Source organism: Tupaia chinensis, unplaced genomic scaffold (genome assembly GCF_000334495.1).
Source record: "Tupaia chinensis unplaced genomic scaffold, TupChi_1.0 Scaffold000074_1, whole genome shotgun sequence".
In the NCBI taxonomy this organism is placed as follows: domain Eukaryota; kingdom Metazoa; phylum Chordata; class Mammalia; order Scandentia; family Tupaiidae; genus Tupaia; species Tupaia belangeri.
The window spans coordinates 1179262-1201598 of record NW_006159534.1 but is presented as its reverse complement, the minus strand read 5'-3'; the positions used below and the strand labels follow the sequence as shown (position 1 = coordinate 1201598).

The window sequence follows — 22337 nt, the reverse complement described above, 5'->3', positions numbered from 1 at the left end:
GCCCCCGCACCTGGCATGAGTTTTAAGCCATCGGGTCCGGGATGCGAACTGCAGTCGATTACATGGGAGTCCAGCAACATAGCCATTATGCTAACTGCTGGTCCCATGAAGTCATATTCGTAAATAAGTCTTGCTATTTCTTTAACAGCTAACATTAGGAATTAAATAAATTTCTCCTTTAATGCCAATAATAAGTGGTTTTTAACTCAAAGAATGGCAGTAAAACTTCTGAACTGGCTAGGACAATTATAGTTGTATGAAATTCTGCTTCCTACTTGGTCATTTCCAACCTGTTTGTCTAGTTAATAACTTTAGTGTTTTCCTGGTGTTTCTGTGTTCTTCGGTGGTGTCATAATGCCTCCATTGCACAATGGTAACAACTGTCCCCCTTTTCTGAAGGTGTTTACATAATTTATTTCATCCAGCATAACCTAATAATTTGTGTGTGTTTGAAATTATGTCTGTCTTCCATGAGAATTTTCTTAAAAGTCTTTAGGTTCACTGAACTAGTATTTTTAACTACACTGATAAAAGGCACCATCCAATCTACCCATTCTGAAATGTCCCATTTCAAACCTGAAGCTCTCTTAATCACTTCAATGGAGGTAAAATGGCACAAGGCAGCAGCAGCCAGTGTTCTGTCCTGGAATTCTAATGAATCAATGGTGAGAATACAGAGATCTAAAAGCTGAGTTATTTGGGACAGGCAGATGGTATAATGGTTATGTCACTGGACTCCCACAGAGTGGGTCCCAGACTTGGCAACTTAAAACTCACACAAGGTGTGCGTGCATGTGTGTCCAAGAACCCTAGAGGAGAATGGAGAAGGGACTGCAGCATGGCCATCTCCCCTGCGGGGTGATATCTCACTTTCTCTCTGTCTCTCCAGTGAGCACACACACGTGCCTTACAGCAAAATTATCTCTCAAAAAAATGGATAGATAAAAGGGAGTTATTTGAATGAATGTTTCATGATAATACTGAGGTAGAAGCAATTTAGGAACATCTTTAATATAATCAACTTGGAGAAAAAGATTTAGCTAAGAGATGATTGTTACAGGACAAAGTTCTCATTTTAAAGCCATTAATATAATGAGTCCATTCTTAAGATATCCTCTTCACTGCAAGTGTCATCAGTGACATAAGAAAATCCTTGCAATTTAGGAGCATAGATTTCCTCAAGTTTGGATGCAATAAATAAAGAGGTAATTCCAATGAACTGAAGCATATTTTTTCATATCCTTTTGTGTCAACATAAATCTATCAAAAAAGTCTTGTGCAAGATAAAATGCTTCCCTATTAAGTGTATATACTTCACACACCTCCAAGAACCGGTCTAGAAGTATTAACCTCATTTGTGGTTCCAATGCAGAATTCAGAACTTCAAAATCCTTCTCATGAACATACCTGCTCTTTTTTTTTTAACCTGTTAAGTCAAACCTCATTTGAACATTTCTAGTTTAAATCAGGTAAAAGTGAAGCATTAATAAAAAGATTTTTAAATCTGTAATTAATAAATCTGGAGAAGCCGCTTGTTCCTATTTCTTTGTGGGGTGCTTCAACGATAATGCAAGGACTAATCCCCCCAGATAACACAGATGGCCAAAAATTCCTAATATCATAATGATGTTTCTTGCTGACTTTCTCTTCTTTTTCTGATATCCTAAGGTATTTTTCTCTTCTTGGCCTGGATTATCTGAGTTTCTTGGTGGGAATCCATTTGGCTGGGCTGGGGCTGCTGCTTAGTTTGTAAACAGCTGTATCTTGGCATTCTTTTCTCTCAGTGTACAAAACCTTGCAGGCTTTGCTCAGCTCTCTCTAGGTCAAATACACTCTTTTGGAAAGCTGAATCTTTTTTTTTTCCAATTGACAGAGGGCATGTGCACTGTCTAGAGAGAAATAGAGGGAAGAGGGAGAAAGCACACCCCAATGGGGCATGATCATGCTACAATCCTTTCTCTTCTATCTCCCCATTATGTCAAGATTTGGGGTGGGCACTGTATATAAGTACTATACACATGTTTCAAGCGACTGGGGCTGAGATTTGAACCATGGTTGGCCATGCTGGATCCAGCTCATTTAACTAGTAGGCCACTGGGTCAGTCCGAACTGGGATTTCAATAATTGAATTGTAAGTGAAGATTTCCAAGATAAAAAATAAAAGTACTACATCACCACAGTAATGCCCTAAAATGACTTTCCATTAGATCCCTCTACCAGATTCCCCAGAGCTGCCCACAATTCTGATCCTTCAAGTCTGATTTCTCAAAATGTTCCTTCAATTCAGTGATCTTCCTTCAGCTTCCCTATTGTTTTCATAAACAAGATGACTTCCTACCCAGCATTGAACATCTGTTCGAAAGCCCTCCTCAGGATCAGAAGATGGCATAATGGTTACACCACTAGACTCTCACAGTCGACCATGGTTCAGCTCCTGGACTCAGCACTTGAAACTCATGCTGGGCACGTGTGCTTGCATGCCCAAGATCCCTAGAGGAAAATGTAGGAGAAGGGACTGTGTGGTGTCATCATTCCCCTGGGGGATGATTTCTTGCTTTCTGTCTTTGTCTCTCTGGTGAGTACACGTGCCCTACCGCAAAAATCTCTCTTTAAAAAAAAAAAAGAAGAAGAAGGCCTTCCTCACCAAACCCACATGTTCAATACTCAACATCCAATTTAAGTGCTACTTTCATGAAAATAGCCCTGCCATTCCCAGTCAAAACAAGTTTCCTCTATCTCTGAACTCCCTCTATTTAACATTTAAGAGTTCCCCAGAACACTCAGAGCCATGCTTTTCACATGGCAGACATAATCAAATGTATTTAATAAATTTGTTAAATATCCACAATTTATCAAGAAGATCTTGAAATTTCTACAATGGCTACAGTCATTTTGTTCTTCAAAGTCACACAATGACCTAGGTCATCTACACTGAAAAGATTTCATGTGCAGAGGCCATAACAGGAAAGACTGGTAAATTTGACTGCACACGTTTTTAAATTTTACTAGACAAAAACCAACAAAAGCAAACTCAAAAAGCAAACCCAGAAACTGAGAAGATACATCCTCAAGTCATGTCACTTTACAAAAAGACTATTTCCTATAAATTCTTCTTATAAATAAGAAAAAGATAATCAGTTCAACAGAAAACTGCACAATTCCCACAAAAGGAATTGTGAATAGCTCTTAAGTATATGAAAACATATACACAGAAAAATAAAATACAAAGAGATCTTAAACAAATGAGAGGGACCAGCAGTTGGCATAATGGCTATGTCACTAGACTCCCACGTGATCGACCGCAGTTCAAGTCCCAAACCCGGTGGCTTAAAACTCACGCCGACCGTGTGTGAATGCGTGCCCAAGATCCCAACAGGAAAATGGAGGAGAAGGGATTGCAGTGTGGCCATCCCCCCTAGAGGGTGATTTCTCACTTTCTGTCTCTTTCTGTCTTTCTGGTGAGCGCCCACACCATTTAGCAAAACAAACTAACAAACAAACTCTCCAAAAAAAAAAACCCACACACAAAAATAAGAACATGGTCAGTCTTGTAGATGATAAGAGAAACAAAAATTAAAACCACCTAGACATACTATTTTTTCACCCATCAAATTGACAAAAATGAAAAATGTTTAATAAAACCCTACATTGTCAAAGAGCATCAAGTAGTTACATTCACTGTGTGTATATATATATATATATATACACACACACACAGACACACACACACGCACGCACCAGTAAATATATATCCTTTTTCTCCTCCTATGTTATTATACTTGGTTCTATACCTCGTTTTTAATTTGGTTGTTTTTCTATCTTAACAACTACCTTAGAGACCACTCCATATTAGTAAATAATGAGCTTTTAAAAAAATGACCACATGAAATTCCATCATATGAATACAAGGTGTCTCCAAAAAGTTCATGGGAAATGAGTATTATGAAAACCATGCATTCATTTCAAAAGGTTACACCACTAGACTCTCACAGTCGACCATGGTTCAGCTCCTGGACTCAGCACTTGAAACTCATGCTGGGCACGTGTGCTTGCATGCCCAAGATCCCTAGAGGAAAATGTAGGAGAAGGGACTGTGTGGTGTCATCATTCCCCTGGGGGATGATTTCTTGCTTTCTGTCTTTGTCTCTCTGGTGAGTACACGTGCCCTACCGCAAAAATCTCTCTTTAAAAAAAAAAAAGAAGAAGAAGGCCTTCCTCACCAAACCCACATGTTCAATACTCAACATCCAATTTAAGTGCTACTTTCATGAAAATAGCCCTGCCATTCCCAGTCAAAACAAGTTTCCTCTATCTCTGAACTCCCTCTATTTAACATTTAAGAGTTCCCCAGAACACTCAGAGCCATGCTTTTCACATGGCAGACATAATCAAATGTATTTAATAAATTTGTTAAATATCCACAATTTATCAAGAAGATCTTGAAATTTCTACAATGGCTACAGTCATTTTGTTCTTCAAAGTCACACAATGACCTAGGTCATCTACACTGAAAAGATTTCATGTGCAGAGGCCATAACAGGAAAGACTGGTAAATTTGACTGCACACGTTTTTAAATTTTACTAGACAAAAACCAACAAAAGCAAACTCAAAAAGCAAACCCAGAAACTGAGAAGATACATCCTCAAGTCATGTCACTTTACAAAAAGACTATTTCCTATAAATTCTTCTTATAAATAAGAAAAAGATAATCAGTTCAACAGAAAACTGCACAATTCCCACAAAAGGAATTGTGAATAGCTCTTAAGTATATGAAAACATATACACAGAAAAATAAAATACAAAGAGATCTTAAACAAATGAGAGGGACCAGCAGTTGGCATAATGGCTATGTCACTAGACTCCCACGTGATCGACCGCAGTTCAAGTCCCAAACCCGGTGGCTTAAAACTCACGCCGACCGTGTGTGAATGCGTGCCCAAGATCCCAACAGGAAAATGGAGGAGAAGGGATTGCAGTGTGGCCATCCCCCCTAGAGGGTGATTTCTCACTTTCTGTCTCTTTCTGTCTTTCTGGTGAGCGCCCACACCATTTAGCAAAACAAACTAACAAACAAACTCTCCAAAAAAAAAAACCCACACACAAAAATAAGAACATGGTCAGTCTTGTAGATGATAAGAGAAACAAAAATTAAAACCACCTAGACATACTATTTTTTCACCCATCAAATTGACAAAAATGAAAAATGTTTAATAAAACCCTACATTGTCAAAGAGCATCAAGTAGTTACATTCACTGTGTGTATATATATATATATATATACACACACACACAGACACACACACACGCACGCACCAGTAAATATATATCCTTTTTCTCCTCCTATGTTATTATACTTGGTTCTATACCTCGTTTTTAATTTGGTTGTTTTTCTATCTTAACAACTACCTTAGAGACCACTCCATATTAGTAAATAATGAGCTTTTAAAAAAATGACCACATGAAATTCCATCATATGAATACAAGGTGTCTCCAAAAAGTTCATGGGAAATGAGTATTATGAAAACCATGCATTCATTTCAAAATTGTTTGCACCAGGCCAAACAGCAGCATACTGGTAAAATGTAACACTCCAGGATCTTCCTACACTAATCCACATGGGAAGGTTCTGGATTTATGTCTGGAGACCTCCCTTATTACACTGGGTATACATGGCCCATGATCCAGGACTGGCTGAAGGTAGGGGTGGATCACAACATCAACATTCTGTTGGGGGTGTTGTCACTCTGTCTCTTAACATGGAGAAATATATAAACTCTAAAAAGCATTTTTTTGCATCAAAAGTTAATACTTTAATTCTATTTTTCCATGAATTTTTCAAAGTGTCCTTGTATTCATTATTAATTTCCTAATGCTAAACATTTAGGTTTTTCATATTTTCTGCTCTTACAAATAACACTGCAATGTGTTCTTGCTGTTATGTCATTTCTCATGTGAGTATATCTGTAAAATAAACTCCTAGAGTTGGGATTGCTAGGTAAAAGATATTATGCATTGTAATTTTCATCGATGTAACCAAATTGCTTCAGTTTTTTTAAAAAAAGTTGTTCTTCCCTCTATCTTGAATTTGTTACTTATAATTACCATGTATGGCTTCATCTACATTTAATACATAAATTCATAAACAAAATACAGTATAATTTTGAAAGTTTAGCCATTTTATTTAAGTGGCATTACACTGTATTACTCACCTGTGAAGTACTCTGTTGCCTCAAAATTGCCTAACTCTCCTAAGTCTTTTTGTCTCCCATGTTAATTTTAGGATTTGCTTGTCAAATCCTATGAGAAAACTTGTTGGAATTTTAATTGGACTTGCACAGAATTTATAGATTAATTTGAGGATAACTGACAACTTTATATAATTGATACTTCCTACATATGACTATGGCACATTTTCTATTTTCTCAGATTTTCTTTTAAGTCTCTCAATAACGTTATATAATTTTCTATAAAGGTCTTATGGCCCTTTGATAGGATTATTCCTGTATCTTTTTTTTTTTTTGTTTTTAGTAGAGGTTTTTGTCTTAGGATGTGTGTGCTCTCTGGAGAGAGACAGACAGACATTGAGAGGGAAAGTGAGAAATCGCCCCCCAGGGCAGCAATCCCTTCTCTTCCATCTCCTCCTGGGATCTTGGGCACCCACACACACACACCTGGCATGATTTTGAAGACACCGGGTCCAGGGTTCAAACCATAGTCAGCCATGTGGGAGTCCAACATCATAACTGCTACACCATCTGGTGGTCTCCAAGACACTAAATTTTAAATGCATATTTGATATGGACTAAAATCCAAGGGTATACCAGACTAGATGTGTTTTCAATGTCTATAATCAAGACAAAACTACGTTAGGCCAGCAAGGACAGTACAGGTAGTACACAACACTTCCAGTTCACATCCCAAGGTACCCCTGTGCACACTTGGCATGCACGTGTGCCCTGGATTCTGGCTAGCTGGGGTAGGATTATAGTGTGAAGATCTCGTTGGGAATGCTGTCTCTCTTTATCTTTCTTCCTTGCTCATTCTTTCTATCTCCTCTCATGGAAGAAATAAAACTTAAAAAAAAAACAAAAACAAAAAAGAAAACTATGCCAATAGATTTAGGTGGCCTAGATTGTAGGATTATACAAGAAAACGCCTAAAATATTAATGTTAATCTGCTCAGCAAATATTTATTGATCATATTACAAGTGACAGAAAATATGCTAGATGAAAGGGAAATAGTGAGTTGTTGAAAAAGTCATGATGCATTTTTACATAGAAAAATACCATGACTTTTCTGACAACCTAATAAAACTATTAAAATAAATAAGTAAATAGACACAGTCCTTGCCATTATTGAGTCCTTAACATTATAGAAGATCTACAAAGGACAATATAATGGACTAATTTTTTTTTTTTGAGATAGTTTTGCTATGGGGCTCAGGTGCTCACTGGAGAAACAGAGACAGATGGAAAGTGAGAAATCATCCCCAAGGGTTTGGTCACGTGGCAATCCCTTTCTTACATTCTCCTCTCAGGATTTTCAGACATGCATACACATGCACCCAGCATGAGTTTCAATTTGCTGGGTCCAAGAACTGAACCACGGTCAGCCATGTGGGGGGCCAGGAACATAACCATTATCCCATCTGCTGGTCCCCATATGATGACTATTATGATGAATAACATGATGCTCTGGGAACAACTAGTAATAATAACACCTAATAGGGTCTAGACTGAGTCAGGGAAAGCCTCAGAAGTAGTGACAATTAGTGAGAATGAAAACATTGACTTGGACTTAGGTAAGCAACTAAAAAGCATAACTATTTTCAGGTAGAGAGAACAGCATATGTATAGACCCTGAGAAAGGACAGCACAGGGAGACTTTCATGACTTGAAAGAACTTTAGTCTATAGGGCTGAAGTATGAAGAATGAAGGCACTGAAGTTAGATAGCAGTGACCAGATCACGGAAAGCCTTGTGAGCCATGCTAAAAACTGGCCTTTATTCTAAGAGAAGGTAGGAAGGTTTTAGGGATAGGGTGACATTTTAAATTTGCCTTTTAAAATGATTATAATGGTTGCAATATGGTGAAAATGATGGGAGAGACTATGATTTGAGGGCAATGTCATCTGGCAACTGATGAGGCATGTAAGGGTGTTGGTAACAAGCCTATTCTAGTGTCCCAGGGAGATCCTAAAATATACAACACTGATCAGAAACCATTTTTAAAGGTATCTATGTTATTACAAACAATATCTTTGCTGCTGATGGGCTATGCTAATATATTCTGGTTCTTCTGGATATATTCTGGGAAGAAATGTTAGATTCTTATATTCTAGTCCTCATGATTCTGTTCCCCCCTCTTCCAGGCTGGAGAGAATCCCAAGTATCTTTAAAATCTGCTCCTAGGATGCTAGGTCATCACATCACACCAATAAATGCTAGAAAAGTTGGTGAATGAAACTTTATTTTGTTAGCTAAATACAATGAATGCTTCATACACACACGCACACACACACCATTTTATCAGGTATGTTGGATTTGCCCACTCTGAACATTTCATATAGTCAGAAACAGGCAAAATGTATGGTTGAAGGCATTCCTTCACACATTCCTTTGGCCTTTCTAACAATTTGGTAAACATCCAGTTTCTTGCATTGAATTCTTCCCTGTTTAAAATGTCTAGCGTGATTTATTTTTTGACTGATAGAACTGTTAAAATAGATTACTTAGATAATGTTTGCATTGTTATTTTGTATTTTACTGCTATCTTCTGGATATCTGAAGTTGCTGGACAAGTTACCACTTATAAATATTATTGGTCGTGCACAGAAATATCAGTTTTCTATCAGTGCAATAACAAATTCCCATAAAACTTATTACATTTCTGTAAGAAGTCCAACACAGGTCCCTCGGGACTAAAATCAAGGTATTGACAGGGCTGTATTTCCTTCCACATGCTCTAGAGAAAGATTAATTTCTATGCTCATTTGGGTGGTTAATAGGATTCAGTTCCTTGTGGTTGCAGGACTGAGAGCCTAGTTTCTTTGATAGTTGTCAGCTGAGTTGGGACTACTACTCACCAGCAGTCCCAATTTCTAACAGCCAATTGCATCGCTTGGTTTGTATGCCCTCCTCCTGCATCTGCAAAGTCAGCAATGGGAGGTTGGATTCCTTTAACACTTCGGGTATTCCTCCTCCTCTGTGCATCTCACCTCTCTGACCCGTCCCACCTTTTTGACCCATTTGACTGCCTGCCTTTTCCATTTTCAAATAATCAAGTGATTAGATTGGGCCCACCTTGGTAACATAGGATAACTTCACCATCTCAAAGTCCTTAACCTTTATCACATCTTCAAAGTCTCCTTTGCCATATTAGACAGGCATTCACAGGTTCTGGGGTTATAGTTAAGATGTTTTTTAACTGGGGGTACAGGCAAGTACCATTTTATCTCTGATCCTCACATTTAAAAAATCCCAACTTAGAAGTCAGTCATTTGCCAAAAAATTTTAATGTGAGTTTATTGCTGCATGCAGATATGGCTAATTAATCTTTCAAAGTACTTCAAACATCTTACAGGATGTAAGATATTAGATGTAATAATTATAGGAAATAATTATAATCCTATAATTATTACTACTAATAATTATAACCATGATCTGAAGGCACAAAATAAAGTACTGACACTTTATGACACAAAAGCCCCAGGGCATTATATTTAAATAGCACTTTAATAGTTTTACAAGTGTTCTTGCAGCCATTATCTATCTCACTTGTGCTTTACAATATTCCCAGGAGGCTCACAGAATTGAGCAAATTTTTTTTCAGAAGAAAAAAAAAAAAAAAAGAATTGAGCAACTTTATCATTCCCTTTTTTGCAGATGAGAAAAAGAAACTTTAGAAAGAAGACAAGTAATCTACCCAATTATGGCAAGTTTATACATTTCACGAAGTGACATTTAAGCAAGGGGCATCCAGGGCGTGAACTGATAAATGGACAATACTTGGAAAATGAAGTCACTATCTTCATATGGGAAATGTTGGCGTTTACAATTTTTTAGGAGTCATACAAAAACAACAATTAGTATTCTCTAATTGATTTGAAACACTATAAAGGTTAAGGGTTTTCTTTGAAGAGAACCAGGAATTGAGCACTTGTTCTTCAAAGTTTTCCATATCGCAAAGCCATTGTTACCTAGCTCTTTCCTCTAAAGTGCAAAAAAAAGATATATATCCAGATAAGAGATGCACTAAAGGCATTCTACCTGTTGGATCGTGTCCCTGTTAGTAGGGTACAATAAGGAATAGAAGAGTCTAGGGAAAAGTACATAAGCATGCAGAAAACAAATTCAAACACACCAAAATAAGTCCAGTCACCACCTACTGCCATCCTTCTGACAATAATCATACACAAAAGAGCAGTCCTCTGCCCTTGCAGATTGTACTCTGATTTATCAAAGGTGCTGCAAATTCTATGATCTATGATCCTTTGATGTTTCCAATCCTGTCTCTCATATAAAAACAGAAGATGACTCTATTTATCTACATCTATGCAACTATCTTTGTTCTTTACCTTCCAGCTCCTGTTAGGGAGACGGGATGATCAATCAAGTATTTGAATTTACTTCTCCGAATAGGGTGATGCCAGACACTGTCTACAGGGCGTGGAAGAGTACCCTAAGGAAAAGCAAAAATGTTTGAGTACCAGCAGAGGGTGCTATAGTCAAATGAAATCTCACTAGTTTCTCAAGCATTAGAAACCGGTAAAAAAAGAAAAAGCAGATTCTCATTCAATATCATGGAGAAAGATCAAAACTAGAACAATTGTATAGCAAAGAAAAAGTATTAAGACTAAGAGTAGAAACAGCTTAACGGAAATATGGGAGACTTGGAAATTTGCATACAAACAGTTTGAATTTTCAATCTACCTGATTACTTTTTAAAAGAATTTAAGGGTATATGCTCAATAAATACTGAATCAGATACCAAAAAGATAATGTCCCCAAGTATTCTACACAAGTATATACACACCTTTGGGGTTTTAACTTTCTTAGGAGGCAGTAAGTTTTCAGGACAAGGACCAGCATTAGCTGCAGAAGTCAGAGAAAGAAGAACTTCCTCAGGGATAGACTCATTCTGTAGGGAAGTAGGAAGCAGTTTTGAACGATCTACTGTAGTTCTTTTCTCCTTTAGCTCAGGAAGTCCTAAAAAAGTAATGGAAAATAAAAACTCTCACTGTAATTTTCTGGAGAGCTCATGGGCATTTCTCAGATTGCCTCATCAATCCCATCTGTTTCTTTTCTTTTTTTTTTTTGGAGAGTTTTTTTGCTATAGGGCATGTGTGCATGCACGGCAGAAAGACAGAGACAAGACAGAAATCATGCCCAGGGGGGATGGCCAGGCCACAATCCCTTCTCCTTTCGGGATCTTGGGCACGCACGCACACACACCTGGCGTTGAGTTTAAGCCACTGGGTCTGGGACTAGAACCACGGTCGACTACATGGGCATCCAGCGTCATAGCCATTACACCGTATACTGGTCCCCATCTATGTTTCTTAACAGAAATATTGCTTCCAGTTGATAAGATTGGTAACAAACAATATTGAAACTACTGAGCAGACCAGCTGGTGGCATGGTGGTTAAGGCAGCTGGATCCCACGTTTCCAAGAGTGCAGCTCAAGTACTGCACCTGGCAGCTTAAAAAACACTTCAGGCATGTGTATGTTCATGTCCAAAATCCCAAAGGAAAGGAGAAACGGAGAAGGGATTGTGGTGTGACCATTCTCCATTGGGGATGCTTTCTCATTTTGTCTCTCTCTTCCTGGTGAATGAATGCACTCATACGGCAGCAAATTAAAAAAAATAATAATCTAGTCAAGAGAAATACTCTTATATTGCCTGCCCTACTCATATTACATCAGATATAGGCTCAAAAACTCAGATAAAGATTAAACTGCATTATTCCAAATTCAAAGCTGTAAATTTATTTCACTTTACTTGCTCAATTAACTGGGATAGCCTTATGATGATGGGAACAGGGACCAGCAGATGTCTTAATGGCTACGTCGCTGGACTGCCATGTAGTCGACCACGGTTCAAGTTCTAGACCCGGTGGCTTAAACTCACGCCGGGCGCGTTGGTGTGCGTGCCCAAGAGCCCGAGAGAAGAATGGAGGAGAAGGGATTGTGGTGTGGCCATCCCCACAGGGGGTGATTTCCCGCTTTCTGTCTCTCTCTTGTTTTTCTGGAGAGTGCACACACCCTACAGCAAAAACCTCTCCAAAAAAAGATGATGGGAACAAATGTGTTTTCCCCTTAATATGAAAATGACAAGAAATCTCTTCCCCAAACTGTCAAATTATTTTTTTCCTTATATAAATTCAAAAGTGGAGAACAATTCTGTTAACTTGAGGCATTTATCCGGTGAAAAAGATCTGGGTTTAGTGTAAAAAAGTGTAACTGGGAATATTGGAAATCCAGACCTACTTTGACTTGTTTCTGAGTGAACTGGTGAACTAAGAAGTGTAAAAGAGTGTTCTGCTTCTCTTGTCCAGGGCAGGCGGAGTCATAAGGCTGGGTGGTAACACTAATACAGGAAAAGTCCTCCAAAGTCAGGCAAGTAGGGTTGCACTGCCGCTGTTCTAAATCTATCCTCACATAGTATGATTTGATTTATATTCATTTCTGTAAGTACCATACTTTGATCACCATCAACATTTCTAAGGTTTATAGTACTAAATGTCTGTCTCAAAAGAGCTTGGGCTGGGGTCAAAATATCAGAAGAAATAGAGAAAAAGAAAAAGAAAAAAGTTGGGTAGGACTTCGACAAAATCCTCCCTACAAGCAAGGTGGTGAGATTATTGGAAAAAGGGTTAGCACAAGGGGTAAAGAGACTCTAGCTGATTGTTAATGGAGTAGATCTGTATTTACCTATTTATGAATGAAAATCTTCAGGAATTACTCTCATTTGGGAAATTACTAAAACCAGACACAAATTGGTGTGTTATATTACATTGTATGTGTTTCTTTTATCACTACTATTTTCTTTTTAGGTTCCATAAAATCAGGTTCTAACTATTGGTACTTTATTTATTATTTTTTAATTTCACTAGAGAGTGATGGCAGGAAGGGGAGGGGGCGGCAAACAAGCTGCTAGGTCAGGGACTTGAACCATGGTCAAACACGTGAGAGTCCAGTGCTTCAGCCACCATACTACCTGCTGGCTCCACTACTTATTCTATAAATAGAAGAATTTTTAAAAATTATTATTTATTTGTTTGTTATTATTACTTTATTAATTTGACCAGAGAGAGACAGAAAAAGAGAAAAGGAAAGTGAGAAAGGAAGCTGCCCGGTCCCAAACTTGAACTGCAGCCGGCCATGTGGCAGTCCAGCACCTTCACCGGCCCACCACCTGCTGGCTCCAAACAGAAGGAATTTTAAAACTATAAAACTCACCAGCATTTGAAACAAAATTACAAGACATAGTCCTTAGGTAAAGTCTTAAAATGGGACTCTGAGGCCCAACAGGTGGTGTGGTGGTCAAGATGCTGGATTCCCACATGGAAGACTACGGTTTGAGTTCCAGACCTAGAGACTTGCTTCCTCACTTTCCCTCTCTGTCTGTCTCTCTCTAGTGAGAGCACGGACCTTATGGTGAAATTTTAAATTAGGAACAGGAGCCAGCAGGTGGCATGATGATTAAGGCACTGGATTCCCACATGGTTGACTCTGGGTTTGAATCTTGGATCTGGTGGCTTTTCTTTCTCTCTTATGCTCTGTAGCATATTTTAAAATAATAATGATGACCTTTTTTTAATAACATATCATTAATGTTATTAATTATAATTGAATAATGTATAAATTACTAAATAATGTATTAGTAACAATAAATAAAATAATTCTTTAAAAAAAGGGGACTGACTCAAAAATACTGTAAAAGGAATTTTTTTGTTTTTTTGTTTTGTAATTAAACATCTGTGTTAGGAAAGCAGAGTGAACTAAGGTATCCTGAATCTCATAAGGACGCAGTGACCGGATTGTGACGGTGCCTACGGCCGGGACTCGGCGTCCGCGAGATTCCTGCAGTTTACCTCTTGCCTCTTCCTTAGATGCAGACACACTGAACTTTCTGCCCTCGGATGTGGACGCCGAGTTCAGCGAGGTGGAGGGCGTTTTCGGAAAAGCCATAACAAGGCCTCCTCTCGCTCTCTTTGCTCATTCGAAATATCCTCCGGGAAGCTAAATGAGAAACAGATCGGCGCCGGCCAGAGCCGCGCAGGCCGTACCCTGCCCTGCAGGGAAAAGAAACAGAACCCGGCGGGTTACGTGCTTCTAGCCGGCGAGCGTCCCCGACTCCGCGGCCGTCTTTCCGGCTGGCGGACACCGGGTTCTCTCCGCTCGTCCGCGGCGCTCAGGTCCCGGAGCGGGCCCCGGTCTCCCCAGCCCGCAGCTCCTCGGGCTAGGCTCCTACCGGCCCCCCACTGACACCAACCCCCCTACCACAAACCGTGATTCCCGCCTGGCCCCGAGCTCGCCTTTCCCCGGAACGCCCTCGTCGTCATAGAAACCCAGGACCCGCGCCGTAGCCGCCCTCCACCCGAGCTGCCCTCGGCGCTGCCGGCCAGGAGCGAGGGGCCCAGAGGCAGATCCTACAACCCCTCGGGGTTCCGATATGGCTCAGGTCGCGGATAGGCTCAGGAGCAATGGGGAGGCGAAAAATGTAAGCGGGTCGTTGTCAAGGAGTCCCAAAGTGTATTGACCCCGGGGCTTCCGGCTGCGGCCAGGCCGGTGCGCAGGCGCCTGCGGGCCGGTCTGTCCCCGTGTGATCTCTGGGTCCCACCGCCTGGGTTGAGCTGGTCTGGAAGCGTTGGCTCCGTGGCTCCATCCTTTTTTGTTGTTTTGCGTTTTTTTTTTTTTTTGAGAGATTTTCACTGTAGGGCGTGTGCGCTAGCCAGACAGACAGAGAGAGACATAGAGACAGAAAGCGAGAAATCACCCCCCAGGGGGGATGGTCACACTGCAATCCCTTCTCCTCCATTCTCCTCTCGGGATCTTGGGCACGCACGCACACGCGCCCGGCGTGAGTTTTAAGCCACCGGGTCCGGGACACGAACCGCGGTCGACAACGTGGGAGTCCAGCGACATAGGCATTAAGCTAACTGCTGGTTCCCGTTTTGCGTATTTTTTAAAAAGAATTATTTTTACACTTTATTTATTTTAATTTGACCAGGGAGGGACAGAGCGAAAGCGAGAGAGAAAGCGAAAAGGCAAGCCGCCGTGTCCGGAGCTTGAACCACGGCATATCGTGTGAGCGGGAGTCCAGCGCCCTTAACCACCACGCCACCTGCCGGCCGCCATCGTGCTCACCCCCCCCCTCCCCCTTTTAAATGGAAATGAAGAGGAGATTGAGTAATCACAAACTCTGGGTTCCCGTCAGTTTGGACTTCCTTGCGTCAGCTCCACGGGCCTTGACATTTCTGTCGCGACCTCCCTGGACACGTAAATACCGATCCTGGGAGCGCAAGGACAGATTTCCTTAACTATTTTTTGCAGGAGGCTGGAAGGACGTTTGCACTTTAGGCGGAGCTAACCCAGGTAAAATCATTGGGTCTTCTTGCTCCAACTTGCTCTCAGGCAATAAAGCAATGCGATCAGCTCATTGGCACCGATCTGAGGCCCAGCTCTGAATTGCTGCTACCAGGGATCAACTTCATATTGAGACAGATATTTAATACTGCACAGTGAATGCCGTGGGATCCCAGCGTGCCTTTACTACATCTAGGAATTAAATTTCAAAAGGGAAGAATACTTGATCTTCGTCATGTTCCTTGTTACCAAGGACAGTGCCTGGACAAATGTCATCTATGTGATGCTTAACAATCAGCTGAATTACTGTTTGTGTGCATACCCAAAATCCTGAGTGGAGAATGAAGAAGGGATTGTGGTATGGCCGTCTGCTCTGGCAGGAGTGATTTCTCACTTTCCCTCTCTCTCTCCAGAGAGCACATGTACCCTGTAGCAAATTATATATATATTTATATATATATATGAGGACACGTTTAAGAGAGAACCTGAGGTGTGGGGACGTGCTGTAAGCAAACACCACCTGTCCTTCTGGGGGTTGGCAGAACCTTGTAACCTGTCCTTTCCTTGATCTTCGGTGCAGACAGAACAAGGGTGGAAATTGCTAGGGGCATGCCAACAGACACATCTGATGGACTTCAAGAAACATCTTGACCCCAATTAGCAAAGTCCAATCCCTGCTCTGCATCTGAAATTTTCTTTAACCTTCTCTGAATGTGGTGGTGCTCTCCTTATGGAGAAGTTCTTTAGCTTCTTCAGCTAGACTTCTCTGCATTAGAAAAGAAAATGGGACTTTCTCTTGATGGGGTTATCACCAGGGGATACACCTGGCCCAGTATGACTAAGCCCTTATAGATTTGTTAACTGCTTATTTTCTGTAACGTGGCAATGAATCTATGAAGTGTCATGAAACACACATGTGTAATGTCTCCTTGTACTATAAATAAAGAGGCCCAGTTTGTCTGGGTGGCTCAAGCAGCAGCTCAAGCAGCGGCTCAGGCTGCCTGTGTCCATTTCTACTCTATCTCGTCTCATTCTTTCCAATTCCCTGGTCCTCGCAAGATGGAGGGCTTTCTCTTGTCTTCTTTCTCTTCCTTACCAGCAGCCCTCTAATCATGACTAAGCTAGACTCAAGCCCTGGGGCAGACGCCAACAGATATCGAAGTTTACATCCCATTTTCTACCTTGTGCAACGGCATGGTGGTCATATAGAGACTGGGAACACAGCAGGAAGACTAGGTGGGAGGAGCGCTTTGCAGAACATTCGGTTCAGGACTTGAAGACATACTGAGTTTGCAGTGCCACTGGGACATCTGTGTGGAAGCAGGAGTTTACTGTTGTACACGCGGCTCTGAAGCTCTCAGCAAAGGACTGGGGTAAAGTTAAACAGAACATAACCAAACATTTTCCAACAAAACCATCACACTATCAAATACAACTGTTTCTCTTGGGGAAACACTTCATATAGTTTCGAATTATACCAAGGAAATCCTAAAATGGAGTAAATACTGAGATCTTGGATGGAAAAATACCACATTAACAAAATATAAGGTGTGCAGGTAAGGATTTCCTAAATAGAAATCAAGACATAAGTGGACAGAATCAGGTATAAGCAGGGCTAATCATGCTTACTGCCATTGGCAGACTGCTGCAGCAGCTTAACACCGACCGCATCCTCTAGGGCTTCGGGTGGGGAAAACATCTTAGAAGAAAGCCGGTGTGATCAGCCAACATGCCCTGAACTGGGAAAAACAGTGGGCGTGCTTTTGACCAAATCTTCCTCTACCAACTCATTTGCTGAGCGTGCAGGCAGGCATTATACACGCATCTGCAGGCACTTATATAGAGCATGCACAGCTCCCTGAAGAAGTGTTATTAGTGTAGCTGAAGAAAATGAATGTTTGAAAAACATTTAGAAGGAAAAATGGAAGGAAATCTAGGCACCACTCAGCCAAACACCAGCCAGGGGAAGAACTGCTTCTATTACTGCTCCCAGACAAGGGCATCCCTAAAACGATGCCTCAGGTTGTCTTAGTTTTATGTCAATATTCAATTCATACACGGGTGTACCTACAGAAAGACCTCTGCTTTTATCTTATTCACACATTTATCATTCAGTGCTTATTCAGCCCAGGACTTAGCTCATATGAGACAACCTGTGAGAATAAATTCATTTTTCTCACAGTATAGTAGATTGGACTTCTGCAGAGATCAAGTTCTGTAATCATGCCAACCTGACTATCCAATTCCATGACAGCCATTTCTTATGGTATATTTAGACAGTTATACCACTTTTTAAAAAATATTTAATTTTATTGTTATTCTTCAATTTGACCAGAGAGAGAATGAGAGAGAGAGAGAGAATGAGAAATAAGCTGCCAGGTCCTGGACTTGAACTACAGTCGGCCATGTGGGAAATCAGCACCTTCACCACCACAGCACCTTCTGGCCCCTGACTGTTAATACCACTTCTAAATCAGATGCTTCAACTTCTTTTTTTTTTTTTTTCAAAGAGGCTTTTGCTTTAAGGCCCATGCACTCTCCTGAGAGAGACAGAGACAGTAAGAAATACCCGCCAGGAGGGGTGGCCACACCATAATCCCTTCTCTAGTCTCCTGCTGGGATCTTGGGCATGCATGTGCACACACCCGGCATGTTTCAAGCCACCCAGTCTGGGACTTCAAAGTTGTCCATGTTGGAGTCCAGTGACACAACTGCAACACCATCTGCTGGTCCCAAATTTGTATGTTTTTTTAAAGAATTATTTTATTTTTATTTATTTTAATTTGACTAGATAGGGACAGAGTGAGAGTAAGAGAGAGAGAGAAAGTGAGAAAACAAGCCTCCAGGTTCAGGACTCAAACCACGGTCAACCATGTGGGAGTCCAGTGCCTTTAACCACCAAGCTATCTGCCAGCCCGTGTGTGTGTGTGTGTGTGTGTGTGTGTGTGTGTGTAGGGTGTATTTCTTCCATGAGTGAAAGACAGCATCCCCAATAGGGTCCTGACACCACGATCCACACCCCCCATCCCCCAGCCTTTAGCCAGCTGGGCATAATGTGCCAGGTATATACTCAGAGAGGTCCCTGGGCCAGAACCAGGAACCTTCCCATGTTGGATTACCTTACAAATCATTGTTTTACTGCTGCGCCATCATTTGGCCCCTGAACACAGTTCATTTGAGTCTAAATACAAGCAGAGCCTAAATACAGACCGACTGCTAAACTTCTACAAATTCACCAGGAAAAACTGCCACACTGTGGCTTTGCCCCTAGAGACAATGAACAGTCACTTGCTCCAAGAAATGGTATGTTTAATTTCAGAAGGGACTTCCCTTTCCCATTCCTCTGCAGAGGCGAGTATAGCTAATCCATCAAGGGTAACTAGAGAACTTCTTGACTGTTGCTGTAGGTGCTTCTAAGGAAGTACATGTGCTGCAAAGTGAAGTACTCATCACAATATTGTGAGTGGATTCTTCGCAGGGAGGAGGTCTTAGTCCATTTCTACTTCTGGAATAGAATACCTGAAACTGGGTAATTTATAAAGAAATCTATTTCTCACAGCGCTGGTGGCTGGAAAGTCCAAGATCATTTGGTTACGGCTGCATCCTCTGGGGCAGAAGAATGCTGCATCCTAAAGTGGCTTGTGGCAGGAGAAAGGGCAAGACAGCCAAATGCTGTGTGACGCCTCATCGGGGGAGTCAGGATGCATTTTTGCACAGAAAAACACATCATGACTTTTCTGATGACCTAATATAAAGGCCTCACACCCATTTATGAGGGAGAAGCCCTCCTGGCCTACTCACAGCTTTTTTTAAAAACCCCATCTCAATACCATTGCATTGGTAACTCCTGAACTGTGTAGGCATTCACACACATTCAAACTGTAGCAGAGGGAAAACAACCTATCTTGCTTCAAACCAGATCCCAATCTTGTCTCAAAAGGCACCCTTGGGACCAGCAGTTAGCGTAATGGCTATGTCGCTGGACTCCGTGGTCGACCGCGGTTCGAGTCCCGGACCCGATGGCTTAAACTCACGCCAGGCGCGTGTGCGTGCCTGCCCAAGATCCCGAGAGGAGAATGGAGGAGAAGGGATTGTGGCGTGGCCATCCCCTCTGGGGGGTGATTTCTTGCTTTCTATCTCTCTGTCTCTCTCTGCCTGGCGAGTGCACGCGCCCTATAGCAAAAGCCTCTCCAAAAAAAAAAAAGGCACCCTTCATGGCCAACAGATTTCTGCCTTTCATTGGAAACTGAAATTCCACTTCTACCTGTAATGGTCGGAAGAATGTGGTGCTTTCTCAGAAAAGTACATTCCCAGTTCCTAAGGAGCCTTGAACAAAAGAAAACAACTGGCAAATGATGATCACAATAGAGAGAAGAGGCGAGCTAATACCATTGCTTTTCTTGATACAAATAAAATCACAAGTGGGCCCCACTATGTCCCTCTTTGTAATCTAACATGGCTCCCCTCCATTAGCCTGGGCCAGAAAGTCCTGTTCAACCATTTGCCTTCTCTTTTGGCTGTTTTCAGCATTAAAAAAGCTGCCTGATATTAAGAGGAAAACATTTGTGAACAAGAGATAGAGTTAATACCAAATACTCTTAAGGTATTTTTAAAACAGAGACTCATTTTTTCTCCCAAATATATTTATTTAGCACGTTCTTCACATATGCAGTATTTTCCCATTTTAATGTTTATATATGTTTTAAGTTTAAAATCTTTTAAGTTAATCCTAATACAATGCATACTAAACAAAGTCATGGTAACAGTGATTAGATAGACAAACATCTGCAGGAGAGCAGGGCACAGGAATTTAGGCAAAGAGCAAACAGGAATGAATTTGAAAATAGATCTTTAATCATGGAAAAACCTTCAAAAGCGAATTCAGATTTACATGACCCTTCTGCTGTTCTCAGAACACTATGGAATAATGAATGAGCTGGCAAGGTACAGACCCAGGAAGCTGCTGCACTGGCACAAACGGCAGTCTCGTTTGGTGCTCCCCCTCTTCCCTCCCAAGAACCATACCTCAAAATGACTGGATGCCTAAACTGCCTGTTTCAAAGTATAGCTACTACTTCATTATAACTGACAAATGCAACAGCGCAGAGCATACTGCAGTAGCTATTGTCTTACAGGTTAGCACTCTGGGAAGGGCATACTGACAGCAAGAAATGTGAATGTGATCATACAGAAATAAGGAATAAACAAAAAAACAGAGTACAGAGGCAGTTATAGATCCCCCCCCCAAATACATCACTTCTGAAATTAGCCCATTCTTCTCAAAGTCTAAATTAGCTATATAAGTCTTTGTAGGGGGGTCAGCAGGTGGCACAGTGGTTAAGGTGGTGGACTCCCATGTGGTCAACCACAGTTCAAGTCCTGGACACAGTGGCTTTATGAAAAACACTGGGCACATGTGCATGCATGCCCAAAATCCAGAAAGGAGAATGGAGGAGAAAGGATTAAAGTGTGGCCATTTCCCCTGGAAGGGGGTGTGATTTATCACTATCTCTGTCTCTCCAGCAAGCATACGTGTCCTATAGCAAAAATGTTTAAAAAACAAAAGACTTTATTTATAGGGCCAGCCTTATAGTGCAGTAGTTAAACGCAGTGTGCATCAGGGAGCAAGATCCTATGTGGCTGAACGCAGTTGAAATCCCAGCCCAAGTGGCTTAAAAACAAGCTGGGCGTGTATGTGTGGGTGCTCAAAATTGTGATAGGATGGACAAATGGAGTAAAAGGACTATAGTGTGACCACACCCCACTGGGCAGTGCTTTGTCTTTGTCACTGTCATTGGTTTTCAAATTGGGTATTAAATTTAGGGTGAAGAAAAGGGCTCCTCTCTCCCCATTTCAACTAGCCTACCTGTATTTTATCTTCTCTATAAAATTGGGCTCATATGTAACAGTTTATTTCAACAAAGGGTTCTAATACTTTTACTGCCTGGCAGGAACTTTTCAGTGATTTTGAAAATTAATCATATCCTTATATAAGCTTCCACTAACAACATTCATTTTATTCTTCACAGACTTTATAGCCCAGTTCATTCAATTCTGCAGCCATAAATATAAAGTCTAGAGATAAAATACATGGAAACAACATCCAAGAGCGATCTGTCTTTGTGTATGTTATCACATAGATTACATGAAATTCACACAAGAATAATAAGCAAGTCACTTAAACTTTATTAATAAAAGTATGAGCTATTTTTCATTAAGATACTTATTCTGTCTTCCAAGACTATAAGCATTCTTTACACTGGCAGAAATAAGGCCTCAGTTGTTTCAAACCCTTTTATAAATTCTAAAACTTAAATAGAGACACATTAGTTCTAAATATTAAATACATAAGTAATAGCAGTAAAGTATTTCTTTTTAGAGGCTTGCAACCCTACTCTAATGTTAAAACAAATGAACCTGGAAGTAATTTTGGAAAGGTGGAAACATGAACAAGTGCCTTTAGCAATGTTGTTTAAAAAAAAAAAAAAAAAAGGAAAGAAAGAAAAGACCAGAAGTAGTAGGAACAGCAGATGGCATAATGGTTACGTCACTAGGTTCCCACATAGGTGACTGTGGTTTGAGTCCCAGACCCGGCTACATAAACTCATGCTGGGCTCATGTGCGTGTGTGCCCAAAACCCTGAGAAGAGAAAGGAGGAGAAGGGATTATAGTGTGGCTATCCCCCTGGGGAGTTCCTTTGTTGCTTTCTGTCTCTCTGTCTCTCCGGTGAGCACATGTACACC

General features: G+C 40.9%; 1 protein-coding gene and 1 pseudogene across 2 annotated transcripts in view; both read right to left on the bottom strand.

Moving 5' to 3' along the window:
- Positions 1-14436, bottom strand: part of AXDND1 (axonemal dynein light chain domain containing 1) — a 132705-nt gene extending 118269 nt beyond the window's left edge. For both annotated transcript variants that reach the window (XM_006142312.1, XM_006142311.1), the window contains exons 1-3: positions 14100-14436; positions 11037-11209; positions 10579-10682 (exon numbers count right to left, since the gene is read on the bottom strand). In XM_006142312.1, coding sequence (XP_006142374.1) covers positions 10579-10682; positions 11037-11209; positions 14100-14196 — 374 coding nt within the window. In that variant the 5' untranslated portion in view covers positions 14197-14436. The remainder of the gene's footprint in view (positions 1-10578; positions 10683-11036; positions 11210-14099) is intronic.
- LOC102483567 (G1/S-specific cyclin-E2-like) lies at positions 312-1771 on the bottom strand (annotated as a pseudogene).
- Positions 14437-22337: the final 7901 nt, after the last annotated feature.